The 24455-nt window shown below is 37.9% G+C and overlaps 1 protein-coding gene and 1 pseudogene across 3 annotated transcripts in view; both read left to right on the forward strand.

Annotated features, from left to right (window-relative positions):
- ARID4A (AT-rich interaction domain 4A) overlaps positions 1-24455 on the forward strand; it is a 64893-nt gene that overhangs the window by 37744 nt on the left and 2694 nt on the right. For 2 of the 3 annotated variants that reach the window (XM_023255724.2, XM_023255725.2), the window contains exons 16-23: positions 4163-4413; positions 6922-7119; positions 12007-12091; positions 12926-13127; positions 14707-15840; positions 16568-16672; positions 20806-21012; positions 21626-21772. In XM_023255724.2, coding sequence (XP_023111492.2) covers positions 4163-4413; positions 6922-7119; positions 12007-12091; positions 12926-13127; positions 14707-15840; positions 16568-16672; positions 20806-21012; positions 21626-21772 — 2329 coding nt within the window. The remainder of the gene's footprint in view (positions 1-4162; positions 4414-6921; positions 7120-12006; positions 12092-12925; positions 13128-14706; positions 15841-16567; positions 16673-20805; positions 21013-21625; positions 21773-24455) is intronic. The other variant, XM_019833062.3, reaches the window with a different exon arrangement.
- Positions 15850-16561, forward strand: LOC102902639 (annotated as a pseudogene).

Raw genomic sequence — 24455 nt, forward strand, 5'->3', positions numbered from 1 at the left:
GCCAAAGTCAGATGCCTAACTGACTGAGGCCACCCAGGCGCCCCTGCCTGTTTTTTTCTAAATATGCCTGTTACTCTTCCTGAAAAACCATTTCTCCTGTTGTTTTCTATTTATGTCTGTTTAAGTCATTCTCATCTGGGGTCAGTCTCAAATATTCACCTCCCTTAAGTCTAGCTAAAAAGTCACCTCGCTCAGGGTGGCTGAGTGGCTCAGTTGGTTGAGTGTCTGACTCTTGATTTTGGCCAGGGTTTTGATCCCAGGGTTGTGGGATCGAGTCCCACAGTGGGCTCTGCGCTGAGCATGGAGTCCGTTTGGGATTCTCTCTCTCCCTCTGTCCTTCTCGCTCGCTTTCTAGAAAAAAAATTTTTTTTTAATTTTTAAAAAGTCACTTCACTGAAGCCTATCCTGGTCACCTTATCTAAAATTGTAATCTGCCTTGTCTGTTTGGCATTTGCAGTCCCTCTAATGTTGCTCCTTTTACTTGTAATTTACTTACTCATATTCTCTTTATTATATTTGTTTCTTTTACCCCACTCTGCACTGGATTCACACTCCATGAGGGCAGGGATTAGTATTTTTTCTGTTCATTGACAGATCCCAGGCATCTAGAATAGTACTTCATCTACATTAAGAACTTACTAAATAGTTGTTGAATGAATGAATCTCTTCCTTATAATTCCTGTGCCTCCAACTGGATGGGTTCTTTTCATTCTCTGTTACCTCACAGCACACTGCACATAAAATTCTTGTGGCAGTTTATTATGCTTCATCTTATTTTCTAGTCATGTGCTCACTGCTTTTATCTTCTAACTCTGCTCTTCTCCATTATTATTTAAGTCCTTTGCAGAAGTTGTCATCCATTATTTTGGTCATTGCTAAATGATGTCTACATAGGATTTATTAAATTTTAGGAGAAAAAATTATCACATTATCAAAGAAGTTCAGTTACTATTATGTCTTATTTTTCAGTGAAATCCTACTTAATGAAAGAGGAGATGAAATCACCTCTTACCTCTTTTAGTTGCTCAGAAACCATTTTTTAAAACTGTCCATTTTGGGGCGCCTGGTGGCTCATTTGGTTAAGTGTCCGAAGCTCAGGTCATGATCTCATGGTTCATGAGTTCGAGCCTTGCGTCGGGGTCTGCTGTCACCAAGAGCCTGCTTTGGATCCTCTGTCTCCCTCTCTCTGCCCCTTCCCTACTCGCACTTTCTTTCTCTTTCTCAAAAATAAACGAACGTTAAAAAAATAAACAACTGTCTATTCTGACCATCATCCAGTAAATGGAATCTTCTAGTGAATTTCATGAAACATTCAAATTGGTTTGTTTGATTTCTTTTTCATTTTTTTAATTGTAAAAAACTGTGGTAAGTACACATATAATTTATCATCTTAGCCACTTCTAAGTGTATGGTTCAGTGGCATTAACTACATTCACATGTCGTGCAGTCATCACCACCGTCCATCTCCAATACTTTTTTCATCTTGCAAAACTGAAACTCATCATTAAACAGTAACTTTCCATTCCTCTCTCCCCCAGCTTGTGGCAACAGCCATTCTACTTTCTGTCTCTGATTTGACTATTCTGGGTACTTCATATAAGTGGAATCATACGGTATTTGTCCTTTTGTGCCTGGCTTATTTCACTCAGTATAATGTCTTGCAGGTTGAATCTGTGTATGTGTCACAATTTCCTTCCTTTTTAAGACTGAATAATAACTCCCATTATATGTATTTTGGACACACTTTCTTGTCATTACATAAAGATGTTCCTCATCTTTTTTTTTAAGTTTTATTTAAAACTTAACATAAAAAGATGTTAAAGATGTTTCTCATCTTATGTAAAATACCTGTAGAGTACTGCATATTATGGATATTCCATAAATTTACCTTCCTTAAGATTTTGTCCAATTTTTTATGATTACAAAATGCTGTAATAAATATGCTTATAAAAATTCCTCGTTTGTCTGAATGAATGGGCGGCAAACTTCTAAAAATGGGATTTCTGGGGCAGCTGGCCGGCTCACTGGGAAGAGCATGTGACTCTTGATCTCAGGGTCCTGTGTTCAAGCCCCACACTGGGGGCAGAGATTACTTAAATAAATAAATAGGGGCACCTGGATGACCCAATCGGTTAAGTGTCTGAGTCTTGATTTTGGCTCAGGTCATGATCTCATGACTGGTGGGGTCAAGCCTCTCATTGGGCTCTGTGTTGACAGCACAGAGCCTGCATGGGATTCTCTCTCTCTGCTCTTCCCCCTGCTCACGTGTGTGCTCTCTCTCTCTCTCAAAATAAATAAATGGGGATCTGGGTGGCTCAGTCACTTAAGCATCTGACTCTTGATTTCAGCTTAGGTCATGATCTCATGACTCGTGAGTTTAAGCCCCATGTCAGGCTCTGCACTGGCAGCCCTGAGCCTCTTGGGATTCTGTCTCTCCCTCTGTCTCTGCTCCTCCCCTGCTTCTGTTCTCTCTCTCAAAATAAATAAACTTAAAAAAATTATTTAAAAACTATTTAAATAAGTTAATCAAAATTAAAAATTAAAATGGGACTTCTGAAACACAGGTATACAGGCCTGAAGTTTGATAGAGAACAGTTCTTTTCATTCATTTACCTACAAGTATTTAAAGAACATATGCTGGGGCGCCTGGGTGGCTCAGATGGTTAGGCGTTTGATTCTTGGTTTCAGCTCAGGTCACAATCTCACAATTTCCTGAGTTCGACCCCGTGCTGGGCTCTGTGCTGGCAGTGCACAGCCTGCCTTCTCTTGCTGCCCCTCCCCTGCTAAACTTTATAAAAATAAAAGATGAAACTAAATAAAAATTTACTTAAAAAAATAAAGAACACCTGCTATGTGCATAGGATATAGAAGTGAATAAGAGAGTCCTTGTCTTCATGGAACCTACCCTTTAGTTCTTTGTGATAAAAAAAAATAAACTTATTTTCTAACTTTGAAGTTGAAATAACACATAGTTAGGAACTAGGGAAAATGTATTATACTGAGATATAATTATAATGTTTTCTAGTGCTGAGTTGTTGGCCCCTTTTCTGTCCTCACTTTATTCCAAGTAGAGGGGAACTCTGCCAGTGTGTAGAAGTGGACTTGAAGGAGAACTTAGGACAGAATAAAATGGCTCACCAGTTTCATGGTCAGTCGAGCATGCAAGAGGCTAGATGAAAGCTTCTGGGGGAAGACAAGTTCCTGCCGGCCTAGTGAGCTCTCTAGATACTCATTCAAAGAAATCCGCTCACTTGTTGGCCATTGATATAATTCAATCCTTTTAAAATGTAGTCACACAGAAATAGAGTGATAATGTAAATTTTATCTTAAAAATGGTGGAATTAGAGACCACAGAGCTTTAAGAGTCCATAATATATTTTTTTTTTTTTTTGCTGGTTAATCTTTTAAAAGTACTATTATTAACCTGTATCATTGATGTTTAGTTAATTATTTTAGAACATTCATTGTAGCCAAGAAATATTGCAAGTGAGATAAAACATGCTAAGTGAAATAAGTCTGACAAAGACAAATCCCATATGATTTCACTTACAAGTAGAATCTCAAAAAGAAAAAAGAATAAACGAAAAAAGAGAAACAGACTGATGAATACAGAGAATAAACTAGTGTTTGCCAGAGGGAGGGAGTGGGCGGATGGGCTAAGTAAGTATAGGGGATTCAGAGGTGCAAACTTGGAGTTATAAGTCACAGGAATGAAAAGTACAGCATAAGGGATATATTCAATACTATTGGGATAACTGTCTGGTGACCAACGGTGATTATACTTAACCATGGTGAGCACTGCATAATGTATATAATTGTCAATTGACTGTGTTATACACCTGAAATTAACATGTCAACTCTGATTCAATTAAAATTTTATTGTAGTCAAGAAATACAAAAGTGAGATAAAATAATGTGAACAAAGGAAGAGATTTTTACTTCTAATGTAGTATGTAGCCAAGGATCACAGTAGACATGGACATAATTAAGTAATTTATATGGGTTGAAAGGAAAAGTGCCCAGGAATTGATGGGCTGTCATTGTTATGTCTCAAGCCTGAGAGAAGACTAGTCATTGCTGTGAAACTTTACGAAAAAGAAACATTTTCTGCCTTTTTCCCCATTTGTAGTGATAGCTATTTTAAAGCTTTTACCCCTTCTAGGGACGAAGGAGAATAGCTCGAGATGCAAATTCTATTAAAAAGGAAATTGAAGAAGACAAGACAGAAGACAAATTGAAAGACAATGATACAGAGAATAAAGATGTAGTTGAAGACTATGAAACCATGGAGAGAAAAGAAAACGAGTTACTGCTGGGGAGAAAAAATACACCAAAGCAAAAGGAGAAGAAAATTAAAAAGCAGGAGGATTCTGATAAAGACTCAGATGAAGAGGAAGAAAAAAGCCAAGAGAGGTACATTATCTTATATTTGTTCTCCAGAAGCACCTGTCTGGGGTACAGCAGCGCTCTGATCCTGCTTAGAGATTCAGGTTTGAGGGAATGTTTTCTTATTGGGACTTCCGTTCCTCTTGTCTAGTGAAGGTGAGACACATTGTGAAGATGATGTGTATCGCCTTTCGGAATTGGAGAATATACTGGTCGCACCATTTTAATAGCACTTGTGCCCTAAACAGTGGCCTCACAGAAGGCTGCGCCACCCAGTCAAAAGAAAGGTCCTGCAGTTGACAGCAGGGAAGGGAGCTGGAGAAAAATGGAGGAAGTGGACAAGAGGAAACAGCGACAGCAAAAATTCCATTTTAAAAAAGGTACAATGTGGGAAAGCTAACAAACACATGGGTGCACAGTACTAGCAGATGTTTCTGTGTGTTAGCTTTATCTAAGACATTTTTCTTTTCAAGTTATTGTATTAGAATAAGTGGCATGCACCCCTGATGCTAGTTTGGAAAATACATTCTTGCCCCACATCACACCAATAAATTTCAGTTTTTAATGTCCATTCTGTTTGCTGTTGAGTGTTGGTATTTTTTTTCCATGTATTATACATGTATGGACTGAACTGACTTAAACATTACCAAAGATTAGGCAGTCCAGCTAGAGCAAATTAATGTCCGACTGTGTTTAGTTGGCCATTTCTGTGTTGTCAAATGGATTTACTAATTTTTATATGCTACTAAAAAATGAATCTTAATTCAGCAACAACAGCATAACACACGTTCTTGTAACATGAGCTCTTCTCCATAGTTACTTTTTGATTACTACATTATATGATGACAAATTTTCTAGAAGTTTAAGTAAAATTGGGAAAAAGTAGCCTGCTGCATCCAACTAGTGGCTGACACCCATCTAAAAATTAACCATTGAGAAAATACTTGTAAAAATAGGAATGATTGGTGAGTGGGAGAGGTGATTTTATGATTCAGTCCAAATAGGTACAAGAGCTATCACAATTACATGTGAATTAGATGAGTGAATAAAGAAGGTTCTGTATCGAAATAGGATTAGGAAAACTGGGAGGAGAAAATTGGAGTTGAATATAATGATGTGAGTGCAGAATTTCAAATATTTGGACAATAAATTTAAGCAAAAGTGAACCACTTAAATCAGGGCTAATTATAGTTTGAAGTTTTATTAAAAATAAGCATCAAAATATGTGTAATATGTATTTAATACATAAAACATGTAATACATGTATATATATGTATATATGTGTATATATGTATATATATAGATGTGTGTATCTATATATATATATGTAATATGTGGTTTTAAAAGCCTTTATAGTTGCTATGTAAATAGAATAAGTAATTGTTTCAGAGAAAATTTCAGACTTGAATATGAAAAAAAATATGCCCTTCTATTAAATAAAGATTGAATATATAGACAAACATAGTTCGTATTCTCATTCTATAACAGGAATCATGGAAACGGGAGATTTTTTTATCTGCAGACATTTCTGTTTTAAGTAGTTTCTTAATATTTTGAAATTACCTTATCAGACTATAGTATTGAATGTGTCCTTCGAGATAAAACATTTCCCAGGGCAAATGAGGTTGTCAAAGCTTCTTCATGTCGGTTCCCCTAGTGCTCCCCAGATAAAAGCCCCACGTTTATTAGAGCATAATGCCTCCTCTGAAAGAAACATTTACCACTCATGACATTAGGATGATCTTTGGTGTAGATCTCTTCTAAATCCTTGGAGGGTTAATACAAAATGTTTTATTTATAAAAAATACCGAAATATTGTCAGACCTCCCTATGTCAATCTCTTTTATACCTGATTATTTTAAACAAAAGCTGCTGGGAGAGGAGTAAAAACACAACAGAAATCAGTATGAGATACACAAAGCTTTGTTCTCCTGGTGCTATCCCACAGTTTCAACAAGTGACCTAATATTCAAATATCTGTTGTTTCTTTGTTACGGTAGGAAAACCTTTAAAATATAAACTAGTTTAAAAGATATGGTTACTGAGGTAGATAGCCCTTGTTCATTATTCTGCCCACTAAAATAAAACAGTTATGCTAAAGACCATTCTAAATTGAGCAGAGTGGTAGTAAAGTAGATTCAAGACAATTTAGTTGCAGGAAGTTAGAAACTATCTTTAGGTAATTTTCACATAATAAGGTGGCACTTGAATATGAATCCTAAAGAGTTTTTCAAAGCACATGGCTCTTACTTTATCAAAACTGATTAATTTGACTACATCATCAACTGTGATTATTGATTGGCCTTTAAGAAATATGGATTTACTTGTGGTACAGTGCACCGTTACGTAATAAATAAATTCCTTAGTAGGTAGTCCATAAAAATCTTCTCCTTCTCCTCCTTCTTCTCCTCCTCCACTGACATGCTATTAAGGTAATACTTAGGTTTTAACTATTCTACATGTTGAATTCTTTTAGCATATATTAGTTCTCCATTAAATTATTAGTAGCATTATCAATGTTATAACTTGCTGCAGGGAAGAAACTGAAAGCAAATGTGACTCTGATGGGGAGGAAGATGAGGAAGACATGGAACCCTGCCTAACAGGAACCAAAGTGAAAGTAAAATATGGTCGAGGAAAAACGCAGAAAATCTATGAAGCTAGTATTAAAAGCACTGAAATTGATGATGGAGAAGTTTTATACTTGGTACATTACTATGGATGGAATGTCAGGTAAGCAGAAAACGTATTTTCTTACTATTGAAATTTATTTCCATGGTTCAAAAAGATTTGTGAAGAACCAAAGAAAATGGTATATATAAAGCAAATGGTTACAAAGCATACCTTTTATCTGAATTTTCCAAGACTTTTAACATCTCCAGTGCTTTACTAGCTGTGTCAGTACTTCAGGCAAGGGTCACCAAGATCCTATGTGTAGTTGAACAGGTTGGATTTATTGCTCATTTGCAGTGAGGGAGAACACAGTAAGGGATACCATGGGGCATTCATCAAGAGAGTGTTAGATGAATTCATGAAAGTCTAAGGCACTGCCTCTGGAAACGGCAGTAGCCCAGGATTTTATGGAAACATCCTGCAGACCATGGGCAGGGAGGCAGGCCTGCAGCTCCCAATGGTGCAGGTGGTTTGTCTATTACATTTATTCAAAATCATGCTCATATCGGGGCACCGGGGTGGCTCAGTCAGTTAAGTGTCTTGACTTCGGCTTAGGTCATGATCTCACAGTTCATGGGTTGGAGTTCTGTGTCGAGCTGTGTGTTAACAACTCAGAGCCTGGAGCCTGCTTCGGATTCCGTGTCTCCCTCTCTCTCTGCCCCTCCTCCACTCAGACTCTGTCTCTTTCTCTCTCTCAAAAATGAATAAATGTTAAAATAAATAAATAAAATTTAAAAATAAAAATAAATCAAGCTTGTATCAAGTATTATAATTCTAAGTTGATTAATTTAAAAATGTTAGGACTCAGATTTGAGCTTGTTAGATGATTTTAGGGAGGGTTTAAGGAAGTGGGTTTTGGTGTAGATTGGATGTGGTCAAGAAGTGGTGATAATTGTGTGATTGGTTTTCTTAATAAATCTTATCTAGAAGAAGAGAAGACTAGACCAAGGTTAGTATTGTAATTGATAAAGAAGCAGCAGTTAGTCGCTCAAGATAAAAGGATGTTGGTCATTTTTGTGGGTTGGATAATACTCCTTTTTATCCTGTGTTTAGATACTATTATGAAGTGGTCTTGTTTTTGTCTTGATCTGTCATGGTCATGGGATAGACTTATCTGATGTTGATGTTCTGTGAAACTGTTGATGTTCAACAGGAGAACAACTGCATGTAGCTTTAAGTCCAGATCAGCTCTGTAGCTGATAGTACCAGGCCAGTTCCTCTACTCTTCTCTTTCCCCTTTGGAAAGCCTTATGCATTTAATATCTCTGCTTGCCCTGTATTTGCTTGGAGCCAGAGTGCTTCAAGGTTTCCTTACATACTAGAAATGTGCTGTTATGTGTCAATTCCTTCACCTCTAAATCGGGTAAGATAAAGCAACCTGCTTTATAAAATGTTGTGAGAAATAGTGCTTAACACCTGTATTAACATACAAAGTGCTTAGAACAGTGCCTGGCATACAGTAAGTACTCAATAAATGTTGACTGTTTTCTTTAGTGAGGGAGAGTTAGGTTTCTTTCATTTTGCATCATTTCAAGAATATGGGTTTAGGTGTGCCTGGGTGGCTCAGTCAGTTAAGCGTCCGAATCTTGATTTAGGCTCAGGTCATGATCTCATGATCATGGGATCAAGCCCCACATCAGGCTCTGCACTGGGCATGGAGCCTGCTTGGGATTCTCTCTCCCCCTCTTTGTCTGTTTCCAACATGCATTCTCTCTCTCTCTCTCTCTCTCTCTCTCTCTCTCTCTCAAATAACTTTAAGAAAAAAGAAAGTATGGGTTTAATGAATAGCATATAAAACTTTAAAATTTCTCAGACTGGTCCCTATGTTCTTCACACTTGTGCCAACACTAGAAAGAAACTGGTTTGTTTATATATTTTGAGAAGAGAAAGAGTGAGAGAGCATATGAGCACGAGCAGGGGGAGGCAGAGGGAAAGGGAGATTAGAGACAGAATCCCAAGCAGGCTCTGCACTGGTAGCCTGGAGCCCGATGCGAGGCTTGAAATAATGAACTGAGAGATCATGACCTGCTCCAAAACCAAGAGTTGGATGCTTTACTGAGCCACCCAGGTGCCCCACAAACTTTAATTTTTAAAACATGCTTATTATTCAATATTTATAGTTGACATACATTGTCCTATTAGTTTCAGTTATACAACATGATTCACCAGTTCTGTGCAAACTCTTTAGTGATCTTAGAGATCTGTTGTTTTGTATGCACATATTGAATTCGGGGAGAGGGGTACTATCTTGTCAGCTCTGAGTCACTGTCTTTGCAGTTGTAGCACATTATAGCCTTTGATTTTTCTCTGCTTCCATTCAGTTCCAGCCATCCACTCTTACTCTGTGTGGGTCTGCTCATCTTTCTAGAAAGTCCCCTTCCTATCCTTCACTCTCATCTTTTTAATATTTTACTATATGACTTTTCTCAAGTCATTTTACTTATTTTTAAAAATTTATTCATTTTTGAGAAACAGAGTGAGACTGAGCAGGGGAGGGCCAGAGAGAGAGGGAGACACAGAATCCGAAGCAGGCTCCAGGCTCTGAGCTGTCAACACAGAGCCTGACGCGGGGCTCGAACTCACAAACCGCAAGATCGTGACCTAAGCCAAAGTCAGATGCTTAACCAACTGAGCCACCCCGGCGCCCCAATAGTCATTTTATTATATGCTCACGTTCTTCCTCACTGGTTATCTTCCCAACTAGTTACCTAACTGGTTACTGATACAGTTCGTGGTTTTTCATTGTCCTTCTGTACTCCTAAAAGCTAGTATAATTGCGGTCTGCTGATGGAAACAGAGCCACTGTAGCTCCTAGAGAATCCAGTTGGGTTTCTAAAACAGGGTAGCATGTGCAATTGTGAGGGGAGTGCTGGTCTGTAGTTGAGAGATTCTGGGACCACCCTTGGTTGGCAGTATTAATACTGGAGTACCCGCATGACATACTGTGGTGACCAGGCCATGTGGCCTCTAAATCAGAGGTGTACTCTAAATCAGACCTGTGCTTCTTAGTTGTGTGATAGGTCCCGTAAAAGTTTGAAACTGGGCAGTTACTCCTTTGTGCCTTGGATCAGATACATAAATAACCCTCTTATTGCATTTAGTAGACTGTCCTCGATTTTACTGTATGTCTGCCTTTTACACCAGACTGCAAGCTGCATGACAGCCAGGGTCGTCGTCTTACTACTCTCTACAGTGTACACTGTATTCTCAGACAGTGCCCGGCATGCTAGTAGGCCCTCAGTAAATGTCCAAGTGAGTGATTATTATGAAATACAGTAAGAATAAGGCCGGGTAAAATGAATATATTGGGTTAGTCCAGGAGGAAATCGTTTTTCCAAACCATAGTGTAGGTAAGTCACGGTCTTATGTCAACCGATATGTGGATATTGGAACTGTGTCCTTCCTTTGCACGGCTCCGTGGTAACTCAGTTACAAAGTGAGGGTATGGTTTCCATTAACATGGTGCAGTTCAAAGTAAGGACTGCCTATAGTGTTTTTTGCCTGAGTGTTCACATTTTAGATTTTGATTAAGCTCTATAAATACCTATATATTTACATAGGGTAAGAACTGGCATTTAGTTGTAGAAAGTTTAGTTTCTTATTTGCCCTGATTAGTAATGTGGACTGTGTTGAAATTTAAAAGTGATGTCAATATTTTGGAAGAAGGTATAAGGGAAATGAGTTTTCAATTTGAGCTAAGCAGAATAAAAACTTAAAGGAAATGAAAGATCTTGGGGCATCTGGGTGGCTCAGTGGGTTAAGTGTCTGACTGGCTCAGGTCGTGATCTCACAGCTCGTGAGTTTGAGCCCTGCATTGGGCTCTGTGCTGACAGCTCAGAGCCTGGAGCCTGCTTTGGATTCTATATCTCCCTCTCTTTCTGCCCCTCCCCTGCTTGTGCTCTGTCTCTCTCAAAAACAAACATTTTAGAAAAATTTTTAATAAAAAAATGAAAGATCTCTAAAATTTTTCAGAGTCTTAGAGGTAACAGTTCAGAATAAAATTTTATTAGAAATATTAGCAACTATAGGGGCGCCTGGGTGGCTCAGTTGGTTGAGCATCCGACTTCGGCTCAGGTCATGATCTCGCAGTTCGTGAGCTCAAGCCCCGCATCGGGCTCTGTGCTGACAGCTCAGAGCCTGGAGCCTGCTTCAGATTCTGTGTCTCCCTCTCTCTCTGTCCCTTCCCCGCTCATGCTCTGTCTCTGTCTCTGAGAAATGAATAAACGTTAAAAAAAAAAAAAAAAAAGAAATATTAGCAGCTATGTAGGACGCCTGGGTGGCTCAGTCGGTTAAGCATCCAACTTTGGCTCAGGTCATGATCTCACGGTTCATGAGTTCGAGCCCCACATTGGGCTCTGTGCTGACAGCTCAGAGCCTGGAGCCTGCTTCAGATTCTGTGTGTCCCTCTCTCTCTGCCCCTCCCCTGTTCACACTCTGTCTCTCCCTCTCTCAAAAAGAAACATCAAAAGAAAAAAAAAATACTAGCAGCTATAGAGTTCTGGGAGGAAAAGAGAGCTGAAAAGGACTTCATAAATAAACCTGGAACTGATCATGTTACAAATGTGAATTCACCTCACTTATCTCTGCATTCATTATTTGGTCAATAGAATGAATGCCAGTGTAACATCAACTTATTCTGTTAAGCTCAGATCTGTGGGAAACAAAAGCTCAGTACAGAAAATAAAAGCCGTTTAAACAGTCTTGAATCTGCATAGGTTTTTCTTGCTCATTTACCCTAAGAAATTTTCTTGCTTGTCCTGGTGGTGGCAGGTTTACAACGCACCTCGTACAGGCTGGTACTTGTTACCAATACACCAGCCCCTGTGCTCTTCATGTTTCTGCCAACAGTAGAACTGAACTCTTTAGTTTCCTCACTGCTGTTTCATTTGGTGCATACATTTCAAATAAGGTATTACTGTGAAGTTTTATTTTTTTCTCTGTTTTAAGGTATGATGAATGGGTGAAGGCTGACAGGATAATCTGGCCTTTGGACAAAGGTGGACCAAAGAAAAAACAGAAGAAAAAAGCAAAAGTATGTATATAGAGTCATATCCTTTATGATAAGTATAGGTATTATTTATATTATACTGTGTTTTATAAATCTTGTTTTCTCATTGTAATAATCGTCTTGATTTCTTTAAGGTAATTGTGATTTTCTCTCTGGTAACCCAGAAGCTAAAAAGTAAAAAATGTAAACACATTACCATATTGTTTAAGGAAGGATAAAAACCATGGACTCCCTAGGAGACAGGCTTCAAACTCAAATGTCTATAGGGGCTCTATAGTAAAAGGGTAAAACAGGATTGATGGTGACAAAAAAGAGGACAGATTCCTCATCAAGAGAGGATGGAACTCACCACTCTTGTGGGATGCAGACTCAGGGTTGTCAGATTTTAGGATTTTTTTTTTGCAGACAACTGTCTTGAAAGCTAGTACTAGATAAAGCTAAAACACATACCTGCTGGCTAGTTGTACTCAACATCTCTACCCTCAATTTTCAGCCTGTGCTGTAGAAATTCACCTAAGGTTTTGTCTGTTTGATGGCAGGTCTCTTTCTTGTCCTCAGGGAATAGTAATGAACAAGGAGGGGTGCTGAGTAGTTGTTCAGTTCTCTAATGCATGGACTCTGGCCTTCACCGTGGGACTGCGGTGTTACAAACCATAGACTATCTTATTCATATAGTTTTAACTATGTTAGAAAACCACTTGTTTTTGGTTTTTCTATAAGCACAAACTAAGAGTTGACATATAAAATATATAACCTTTTTTGAGTTATGGTTTTCCTTGGAGAAGTAGAATGTCGGTAGAATGTTCATTTTTTTCTAAGGCATCGGCCCTTCTCATACGTTTTGTTGCTGTTACCCAGAATAAAGAAGACAGTGAAAAGGATGAAAAGAGGGATGAGGAGAGGCAGAAGTCAAAACGAGGACGACCTCCTTTAAAATCTACCCTTTCATCAAACATGCCATATGGTTTGTCTAAGACTCCAAACAGTGAAGGAAAATCAGGTACCAGAAGTGCTCGCAGCAGTATGCCAGACAGCTCACCTCTGTCAAATGGAATGGAAGGTGCTAATTTTGAGGATCGTTGATTTTTTAAAAAATCAATAATACAATAAAACTTTACTTGTGTGAGAGATTCATAGAAAGTCATCTAAGTTTTTAATCTCATATAATTTAAACTACAAAACTTGATTTGACATAAATATTTTATTAAAAAAATTTTTTTTTAACGTTTATTTATTTTTGAGACAGAGAGAGACAGAGCATGAACGGGGGAGGGACAGAGAGAGAGGGAGACACAGAATCTGAAACAGGCTCCAGGCTCTGAGCTGTCAGCACAGAGCCTGACGCGGGGCTCGAACCCTCGGACCGTGAGATCATGACCTGAGCCGAAGTCGACGCTTAACCGACTGAGCCACCCAGGCGCCCCTGAGATAAATATTTTAGTCTCTCATGTTTACTTACGACTGAGTGATGTCTTACTTTAATTGGAATACTTTTGTCGTCAGTATTGTAGGAGTATTCTATTTTGAAAGAAGATGGGTTGACAAGTCATGCATCCTACTGTGTGCTGCACTGTCCTTCAGAGCATGCACTAGTGTCTCCTACAATTCAGTGCTGTTCACGCAGGATATTTCAACAAAGCTGACACCAAGGTGTTCAAAGCGCACAAACTAACGTGGTATAGGCATGTTTTGTGATGAGTATAGGTGAACATACTTTATTTTGCTTTTAACTTTTTTCTCACCTTTCTACCTTTGTATGTTTTTCCATGAAATTTAAAATGTTAAATCCTTGTCTCATCAAAACTTTTTCCTCCCTTCAAGAAAAAAGCTATTCTGAACTAGGACTTCCTTTCGTCCATGTGGTGTTTGTGTGTAAATTAGAAAAGGGCTTGCTCCCTCCTCATCACTGCCATCTACTGGAAGCTTATCATAACACACAAATGCAAGATGTCCACCAAATGAAGCTTGTCTATTTGAGTTTGCCTTTTTGGACTTCTTTACAATAGGAGTACCATGTGGGCAGAATTTTTATATTTTACAGTTCCTGTACATTCTCACAGCCCTACTTTATTATTTTAAAAAATTCTCTAACTTAAAGAGAATGAGTTCTTTTGCAAAAAGGTAGCTTGCCTATACTTTTATGTCCTTAAATCAAAAGAATATTTAAACCTTTGGAAATTCAAACTGCTCATTTTGTGCATCTCTTCTTTTCAGAATTTTTAAAAATAGAATGTCATATTCCTTTCTAGAGACACAGAATGCCCATTACATTTATTAATCAATATCTATTAGACCTCAGATCAAACCACTTAATGTATTAACTTACTATCTCAGTACTAGTCCTTTGCTTTTTCTGAGGATTTTTCATAGCCCAATTTCTGAGATTTTTTTCATAGCCCAAACTAGCTCTTTTATAGACTTGAGATAGTAATATTTTCAGTGTAATGTGTTTTTACATGGAGTTAATTTTGCAACTTACCACCCCCTCCCATTTTTTGGCCCAAATGTATGATTTATCAGGAATTTCTACAGGGAAGTATTCAGTGGTGTATGATTTAGAGTGGTAGAATTTTTATTCTAAAATTACATTGGTAATTAAGACAGAAACTTTTGTAATACAGTAATATTTCCTCTTGCAGACTCTTGCTCATCTGATAGTGAAACAGAAGACCTTTTAGAAAAGAATTTGATGAATGAAGAACTTTCTCCTGATATTAAAGAACTAGAAAAAAATGAACACTTGAATGACGATAAACTAGATGAAGAAAATCCAAAGATTGCTGCACATATATTAAAAGAAAATGAAAGGACACAAATGCAGCCTTTAGAAACACTGAAGTTAGAAGTTGGAGAGAATGAACAAATAGTACAGATTTTTGGAAATAAAGTGGAACAAGGAGAAGAAGTTAAGAAAGAGGCTGAAAAATCTCCTAAAGGAAAGGGAAGACGAAGCAAGACAAAAGATCTTTCTTTAGAAATTATAAAGATTTCATCATTTAGCCAGGATGAAGCAGGAAGTGAATCTCATATAGAAGCTCAGAGTCTAGAATTTTCTTCACTAGACAGTAAAAATTTTTCCTCTACTGCTGAAGATGAAATTGACCAGTGTGCAAAAGAAAAAAAGTTGAAACGGAAATTACTGGGACAGTCATCACCAGAGAAAAAAACAAGAATCGAGAATGGAATGGAAATGACAAACAGCGTATCTCAAGAAAAGACCAGTGACTGTATTGCATCTGAGGGAATGAAAAACTTAAATTTTGAACAACATTTTGAAGTAGAAAATGAAGAAATGCCATCATTAATCGCAGAGTCCAACCAACGCAGTCAAGAATTGACTAGTGAAAAATTTGACAGTCCAGCTGAAGAAACTGTAAATACTCCACTAAAAGAAGAAGAGGATGCAATGCCTCTGATTGGGCCTGAGACCTTGGTCTGCCATGAAGTAGACTTGGATGACTTGGATGAGAAGGATAAGACCAGTATTGAAGATGTAGTAGTTGAAAACTCTGAGTCTAACTCTCTTGTTTCTATTCCACCTGCCCTACCTCCTGTTGTACAGCATCACTTTTCAGTAGCTTCACCACTTACTCTCAGTCAAGATGAGTCTCGAAGTATAAAAAGTGAGAGTGACATAACCATTGAAGTTGATAGCATTGCTGAAGAATCTCAAGAAGGTCTCTGTGAGAGGGAATCTGCAAATGGGTTTGAAGCCGGTGTTGCCTCTGGTACCTGTAGTATAATTGTTCAAGAAAGAGAGAACAGAGAGAAGGGTAAGAACTTTCTAGGGAGAACATCAGCCTTTATGTTCAGCCCCAAAATTAGTAAGTTAAGAGTTTTAGGCATTCTTGATCTGTAAAGTTCCCACCCTCCCTCCCTCCTATTCTTTCTTTCGTTTGTACGTCACGTCCCCACTTTCCTTTCCCATGCCTTTAAAAAAAAATGTACATCGAGAAATTCATGTGGAGTAGACAGGTGAATAATACAGCTGCTCTTGTGGCGGTGGTGGTGGCTCAAGCACAGAAGACCAACTGCAGCGGCCGGAGTTATGGCAGGACAGGCGTTTAGAAAGTTTCTTCCCCCTTTGACCGAGTTTTAGTTGAAAGGAGTACAGCCAGAACTGCAACTAATGGAGGCATTATGCTTCTGCAAAACTCTCAAGAAAAAGTATTGCAAGCAACAGTAGTAGCTGTTGGACTGGGCTCTAAAGGGAAAGGTGGAGAGATAACAAGCATTTAGCGTCAAAGTTGGAGGTAAAGTTCTTCTCTCAGAATATGGAGGCACTAGAGTAGGTCTAGATGACGAGGATTATTTCTTAGAGAGGGTGACATTCTCAGAAAATATGCAGACCGAAATAAATTATTATTGAAATGGTATCATGTGAAGCTGCCCATTCCACTGAAATCTCTCATCCTGTAAATAATTTCCATGTCTTTTATAATAAACTAATGGTGTCCAAAATGTATGTATTTTTCAAGTCGTCTCTTCCCCCTATTTCAGGTCAGAAAAGGCCAAATGATGGAAATAGTGGATTATTGGCAAAAAAGCAAAAGCGTACCCCAAAGCGAACAAGTGCTGTAGCCAAAAGTGAAAAGAATGGAACAGGTTGGTGCTTTCCAATGCTGGCTTTAGACAGCATAAATTTAGTTAATATTTTCAGCATTTTGTTGGCTTGATCATTTGTGTCAATTTAAAAATAAATTTGGTTTATTATGTTCTGAAAATAGCAGTTTTCCCATTAGTTTTTGATCTGAAGGGGCTGATCAATTTTATTTGGAGCTGGAATAGCTGTGATTATTTTTTTATGTTTACTTCGTTTGTATTTCTTATGTAAAGCAGTTTAATATTGAGGAATGTATTTGAGGATCTTGAATAATAGAAAAGTAATATTTGCTCTAGTGGTAAAAACAGATTAAGTTTACATTTCTGAATGGAATGGTTTACTTTAATCTAGAAAAGCTGATTCCTAAATAGTATCATAGTATTTTTAAAATGGGGGATAATGAAATTCATGTGGAAATAAACGAAGAAATTAACAAATCAGTATGAATCAACAGATTACATGAGAAAGATTTTTGTACCATAAGGAATAAAAACTAAGTCATAGAATATAATAGAAATAAACATGGTTGATTTTGATAAATTAAAGTTTTATCTCTAAAATAAGCCTTCATACAAGTCTGAAAGGAAAATTCCAGGTTATATTCCACAGAAGGAGCATATAATTTTATACAAGATCAAAGCCATTTCAAAGGAAAATTTCTGAACCATAGCCACCTGTGGCTGGACAATACAGATGTAGAGAGAAAGAGCGATGGGAAATGAGAAGAGAGAGGCAGTAGGAATTACCAAGGGCAACTGAATAACATCATTGTGCCTGGCAGATACTACGTTTGTCACATAAAGTGAACCCCACCAGTAATGGGACAAGAGGAAATCATGTACTACCTGGCAGGATACAAGAAGAACACAGCTGCACTTCTGTGACATTCCTGTCAAAGATGCATAACCTGAATGTAATCATGAGGAACCATCAACAAATTCAAACTGAAGGGTATTCTGTAAAATAACTGGTCTGCAATTTGAGAAATTGTCAAGGTCATGAAAGTCAAAGAAAGAGGAACTGTTCCAGATGAAAGCAGACTTAAGAGACATGACAATTAAATGCAGCATATAATTCTCACCTGGATCCTATTGTTACAAAAGACATTACCAGGTCAAGTAGAGAAACTTGTATGGGATAGGAAGATTGGATGATGATAATAGATTTGTGTTCATTTCATGATTTTGATGGTTGTATTGTGGTTCTATAAGAGTGTGGTGGTTTTAAAACCAGATCTACAAATTTACTGATAGTCCCCTCTTCAAGAGGCAAAGCCTGATTCCCTTCCCTTGCATGTGGGCTGAATTTAGTGACTCACTTGTAACAAATGAAGTGATAGAGTAGGACTTCAAGAGAACAGGTCATGAAAGGCACTCCAGATTCCTCCTTGCTCTCCCTTGGATCACTTGCTCTGGTGAAGGTTGGCTGCCAAGTCATGACGGCACAGCAGGTATAGAGAGGTCCACATGGTGAGGAACTGAGCTTATCCTGCCAACAGCCAGCAAGGAACTGAGGCCTCCTGCCAGTAGTAGCCATGCGAGTGAACCGTCTTGGAAGCATATCCTTCAGCTCTAGTCAAGTCTACAGAGACCACAGCCTCAGCTAAAAGCTTGACTGCCACATCACAAGAATTACCTGAACCAGATCACTCAACCAAGCTGCTCCCAGATTCCAACACTCAGAAATATGACATATAAACTGCTAAGTTGGGGGCCAGTTTGCAGATAACACGAGGAGAATGTTCTTGTTTATAAGAAATAAACACCAAATACTCAAGTGTGGCAGGGCAACTTAACCTTCAAATGGGTCAGAAAAACATGTTTTGGTAACTTCTTACAGCTTTTTTCTAAGTTTGAAGATTGTCTCAAAATAAAAAGTAAAAAGGATTAAAAAGGAAGAAAGGAGATCATCAGTTTTACTTTTGGGAAAGAATATCTGGCTTAATCTTTGGCAAGAAGAAATGAACTAAAGAGATGGGAAGTGAAATCATTAGGACTCAGTCATTATTAGTTACATATGAGGGACTGGCTAATGGACACGTGGGATAGAGGAGTAGCAGCAGGCTGTTGGAAGAGTAAGTAATTCAGGGAATGTTGGGTTAGAGATACCCAGTACTAGGGAAATAGGGGTGTGGAGCTTCGAAGAGTCTGTTTTTAGAAGATGGTTGTGTAAAGGATTGTAAGAAGATGCGATTCCTGTGGAAGAGATGTAAAAAGAGAAAAAGGACCAACAGAATTATGTGAGATATCTGTATGGGCACTGATCTGAGACAAATGCAAATCAGTAAATGCCGGTGGGTTTGAATAAAAAAGTTTCAAATGCTATTGGATATGCAATAAGATTAAATACATTGATTGGATTTGTTGAGTTGTAAATGTTGGGACCCTAACAAGAGCACAGGAATGTGATTAGAAGATGTGGAAATCAGGATAACAAAGTTTCTTTCAAGAAATTTTACTTTAAAAGAGAAGGAAGGAGGTGCCAGCTAAAAGGGGAAGTTTTCTTTTTACCTCCTCTAAGAGTGGGAAAGATCTAAGCATGTTGGCAGACTCTGGGAAAAGAAGTTGAAGCTAAAAGAAGATGGATAATTGATGTTGAGATATTCCAGGGGAGCTGGAGTGGATGGTTTTAAGAGTACAGCTGAAGAGAGTAGTCTTCAGAAACACTCTTTTTGACCCCCACCCCCCCCCCAAAAAAAAAGTCAATAAAGACAGATACAGATAGAGGAGAGGCTGGGAAATTGAGTGGGTAACCCTTAACCTTGCCTTGTCAGAAGGCAAGGTTGGCTTTTGAGAGAGAGTAGGGTGGAAGCAGGATATAGAAGATGGGGGGGGGGGGAAGGAAACAATTCTAATTTATGATGAAGTGAAGAGCAAAAGCATCTCTAAGTACAAATTTGGTGAGGAGGGATAGAATTGCAAACAATTATGCAATTCATATGTATGCAAACATATATATATGTTAAAGGATGTGTATACATCAGTTGTTTCTGTCCTTCAATTATGCAGTTTGGGTTGTTTTTGGTTTTAAACCTAAATGGGGCAATACTACACATATTGTTTCATAACTTTGAGTTTTCATTTAATAATATATATTGGATATTTTGCCATTTTTGTTCTTATAAACTTTAGCTAATTCTTTTTAACCACTTTAGCAAAGTATTCAGTAGTATATTTGACCCTTGAACAACACAAGTTTAAATTGTGCAGGTCCACTTATAAACAGATTTTTTACAGTACTGTAAATGTATTTTCCTTGTGATCTTCTAACATTTTTTTCTGTAGATTAATTTGTTATAAGAGTACAGTATATAATGTTGTATATAACATACCAGTGTGTGTTACTCAACTTTGTTATCAGTAAGGCTTCTGGCCAATAGCATGCTATTATTAGTAAATAGGTTTTGGAGGAGTCAAAAGTAATTGTAGATTTTTGACTGCATGGGGGTCGGTGCCTCTAACCCCGACGTTGTTCAGTGATCAACCGTGTATAATTTTTAACCATTTTCCTACTGGTGGGCATTTAGATGTCTATTTCTTTGCTATTAAGAAATTTGTGCAGGGGCGCCTGGGTGGCGCAGTCGGTTAAGCGTCCGACTTCAGCCAGGTCACGATCTCACGGTCCGTGAGTTCGAGCCCCGCGTCAGGCTCTGGGCTGATGGCTCAGAGCCTGGAGCCTGTTTCCGATTCTGTGTCTCCCTCTCTCTCTGCCCCTCCCCCGTTCATGCTCTGTCTCTCTCTGTCCCAAAATAAATAAAAAACGTTGAAAAAAAAATTAAAAAAAAAAAAATTTGTGCATTTGTGGGGCACCTGGGTGGCTCAGTCGGTTAAGCACCAGACTTCGGCTCAGGTCATGATCTCACGGTTCGTGGGTTCAGGCCCTGCGTTGGGCTCTGTGCTGACAGCTCAGAGCCTGGAGCCTGCTTCGGTTTCTGTGTCTCCCTCTCTCTCTGCCCCTCCCCCGCTCACGCTCTTTATTTTTGTCAAAAATAAATACACATTAAAAAAAGAAATTTGTGCATTTGTACACTTATTTCTGTAGGATATTACAAAAATGCAATTGCTGGGTCTGCTGCATTTTGATATTTGAGATTTTTATCATTTATAATCTCTGAATCAATTTTTTCTTATTATAGGACAAAGCAGTGATAGTGAAGATCTTCCTGTCCTGGACAATTCAAGTAAATGTACACCAGTAAAGCATCTTAGTGTGTCTAAGCCACAGAAGCTTGCACGATCTCCTGCAAGGATTTCCCCTCACATCAAAGATGGAGAAAAAGATAAACACAGGGATAAACATCCAAATTCATCCCCTAGAACATATAAATGGAGCTTTCAACTCAGTAAGAAGCTTTAGAAAACCTGAATGTATATTGTAAAGTGGTACTTACCTTAAAATGTCAAAATGAGAAAGAATGATTACCAAATTCATTTATGTAGGTTTCCAAATGTTGCCTTATCAGTAATTACCACTTAAATATAAATCTGTATCTTTTCATGATACTAACCTGATAAATACTAACCTGAAAGATCTCCAGTTACAAAATAAGATGGTGATTTGTATATATCATTGAAACTGAAATACCCTTTCTAGTATTGGTAATTGTAAATAACTAATAAACGAAAAAATCATCTATACAAAGAAACAATTTAGATAAATATAATTATAGATCACAGTTGCTGTGTGTTGATGTTTTCTTGTTATTTGCTGATCATTTAAGTAATACATCATTAAGTAATATATATTTAGTACAAGAAATTTGAGTTACATACAGAAATCTTACTCATGAATGTAATTAGTGTCATACTTGTTTATAGAGCCTTATTTAGCTATTAATATGTAAAAGTTTTCATAAATTAAAGCTTTTGAGGATTTATAAGTTGGATTTTTGATACAACTGCCATATTCTTTTAAGTAATTTTTTTAAACCAAATTAACTTTTTTTTCCCTTTTAGATGAATTAGATAATATGAACAGTACAGAGAGAATCTCTTTTCTCCAAGAAAAATTACAAGAAATAAGAAAATATTACATGTCTTTGAAATCCGAAGTGGCAACCATAGACAGGAGGAGAAAAAGATTAAAAAAGAAAGACAGAGAAGGTAATTTGATTGTAATTTTTCTTCCTTCTGTTTTTCAAATATACACTATCATTTTTGAAGATTTAGGTTAGTCTTTGAATATATATAGTACACATTGTTGTTTTTAGATTCCTTATGCTGTCTTTGTGCTATTGTTGAAATGAGTGAGTCAACAACTGAATTAATCAGGATGAGATTCTTGAAAAGGACTATGAACTGTTTTACAAAATGTGTGATTTTACTAAATGTGATGGGTTCTCAAGAAGAGTTACTCCCTCTGAAATTCAGTCTTTGCTTAACATACATTTATTGGCTACCTATTAACAGGCACTATATCTGTTATTATGAGGTTCACCAAAATTAATGGACATATGAGCTTATCTTCAAAGAGACTATTTTGTTGGGATCATAAATTATTTCCTAAGCAGCTCAACAACATTCATTGAAACAGTTCAGCTCAACAACATTAATGCATACACACTATGTGCTAGGCCCTCTTCCAGGTGGTAAGTACAGAGATGAATGAAATACGGACCTTGATCTCAAAAGATCTTAACTTCTAGTGGGAGAGTGTGTGAGGAGGGCCCCAAGAGTGATACTACTTGGTGGAAGGAGAGATTAGTTTGGATTAATCTTGGAGAGAGAGTAATGCCTGGCCTATACCTTAAAACTGCACAGAATTATAGCTAAACATTGATATATTCACATCAGATCCATCCCCAAGCCCCACTATAAAATAAGAGTAAAGAAAAGCCCTGTACCCACAAGAACAAGATAAGGGGGCAGCAGACCACAGTAGACAAGACATATCGACAGCTTAACTCTTACAAGCTGAGAAGCAGACAGACAGCTGTAACTGTCCTAGCAGAATGCAAAAACCTAAGCTTGTTTATCCTTGCATTAGGACAAAACAAGAAGCAAGCCAGTCTATATCATATCACCCCAGAAAGCAGGGATATATGTGAGATTAAAAATGATTGGTTGAAAATGGAAGGAGAAATTGGATTCTTTCGTCCCATGCTGTGAAACAAACTACCCTTTTCTGCAGCTTTAGCAGAAAAGTAAGAAATTAACTTATTGGAGGGAGAGGGGAATGAATAGGCTTGTAGACTTCAGGTACACCAGTCTTAACTGAAGGTGAGGGTTAAGTGCAAAACCAGAAATAAGGAGCTTGAGCAGAAGTATACAATACTGAATGATGAGATTCCTATCCCTTTTCCAACTGTAACTCTTATCCTTTTGGCTTCCTGAAAGCTGACAACTAAGCTTATGCTCATTCTTGGGAGGAGACTGAAGAATTCCTCTGGAGAAGCTGTTCAACCCAAGAGGAATGACTAACACAGATACCAACATTTGGAGGTTCCTGAACCAAAAAGCAAGATCCTTGCCAATCAGTACATATATACTGCCCATCACTGAAAAGCTCTGCATACTTGTGCACAGCTTCCAGTTGGCTTTTTGATATCCTCCTTTTAAATATGGAAGCCACAAGAGCAGATAGGAAGGCTTCTACATAAAGGTAGAAACCAAAGTAGAAAATGAGAGTAAAAAAAGGACCTTGGAAAAAACAGACAATGTCCTATCCAGAACATCAAACTATAGCTAGACACAGACGCAGGAAAGGTATTGCAGTCTTGAAACGAAAATATGATACTAGTAATACAATTCAGGGACCAAGAAGGATCTCTCAAAAATTAAAAATATGATAGGAATTTAAAAAATGTAATAGAAGAGAGAGCAAAGCTAAAGAAATTCCAGTAGATGGTCAAAAAGACAATAGGGGAAAAGAACTAAGAGAAGTATAGGATCTGGCCAAGAGATACACCTTCTGAATCACAGAATTTCTAGAAAAAGCACTGAATAAACATAGGACACTGTCATCAAAGAACTATTATAAGAAAAATTTCCAGAAATAAAGGATATGAATTAGGAGATTGAAAGAATTCACCGTAATCTCTCTAAAGAACGGGGGAAAAAAATCACACCAAAGCACATTGTGAAATTTCAGAATCCTATGTGTAACAAGAAGAACCTAAAATTTTATCATATAAAGGCATATCTAGGGGCGCCTGGGTGGCTCAGTTGGTTGAGTGACCCACTCTTGATTTCCGCTCAGGTCATGATCATGACATGGTGGGATTGAGTCCCAAGTTGGGCTCAGTGCTGAGCATGGAGCCTGCTTAAGATGGTCTCTCCTTCTGGCTCTCTCTCTCCTTCTGCCCCTCCACTGTGTTCGTGCGTGTGCTCTCTAAAATAAATAAAATTAAAATAAAGTATCTAAAAAAAGGGTCTCAGAACAGCATCAGGTTTCTCATGTCAGATTTCTCAATGGTAGCACTAGAAACTAGAAGCCAAACTAGAAACTAGAAAGCTAAGAAGACAACATGAGATCCAGCAAACAAGGAATCCTACCTAGGAAAACAGTGAGGCAAATACCAAGGTGATGAGTGAAAGCTATAGAATGACCACTGCAGAGCAGGCTGAGAGAGCCAACTATTCCAGAAGTAGGATGTACATGAGGGGAGGGCTTTGGGAAGGCGGTCTCTTACAAAAAGGTAAATTACCCGACAGGCTTGCCCATATTGAGAGTTTTCTGCCAATGCAGAGACTCCGGGGATATATTTCTGAGAAGATGAGTTGTATTATATGTGGTCTTGAATCCAGTCCAAGTCCAGCAATCTTTACTCCTAGAAATAAGACGGAG

The sequence above is a fragment of the Felis catus genome, chromosome B3, assembly GCF_018350175.1.
Source record: "Felis catus isolate Fca126 chromosome B3, F.catus_Fca126_mat1.0, whole genome shotgun sequence".
NCBI classification, from domain to species: domain Eukaryota; kingdom Metazoa; phylum Chordata; class Mammalia; order Carnivora; family Felidae; genus Felis; species Felis catus.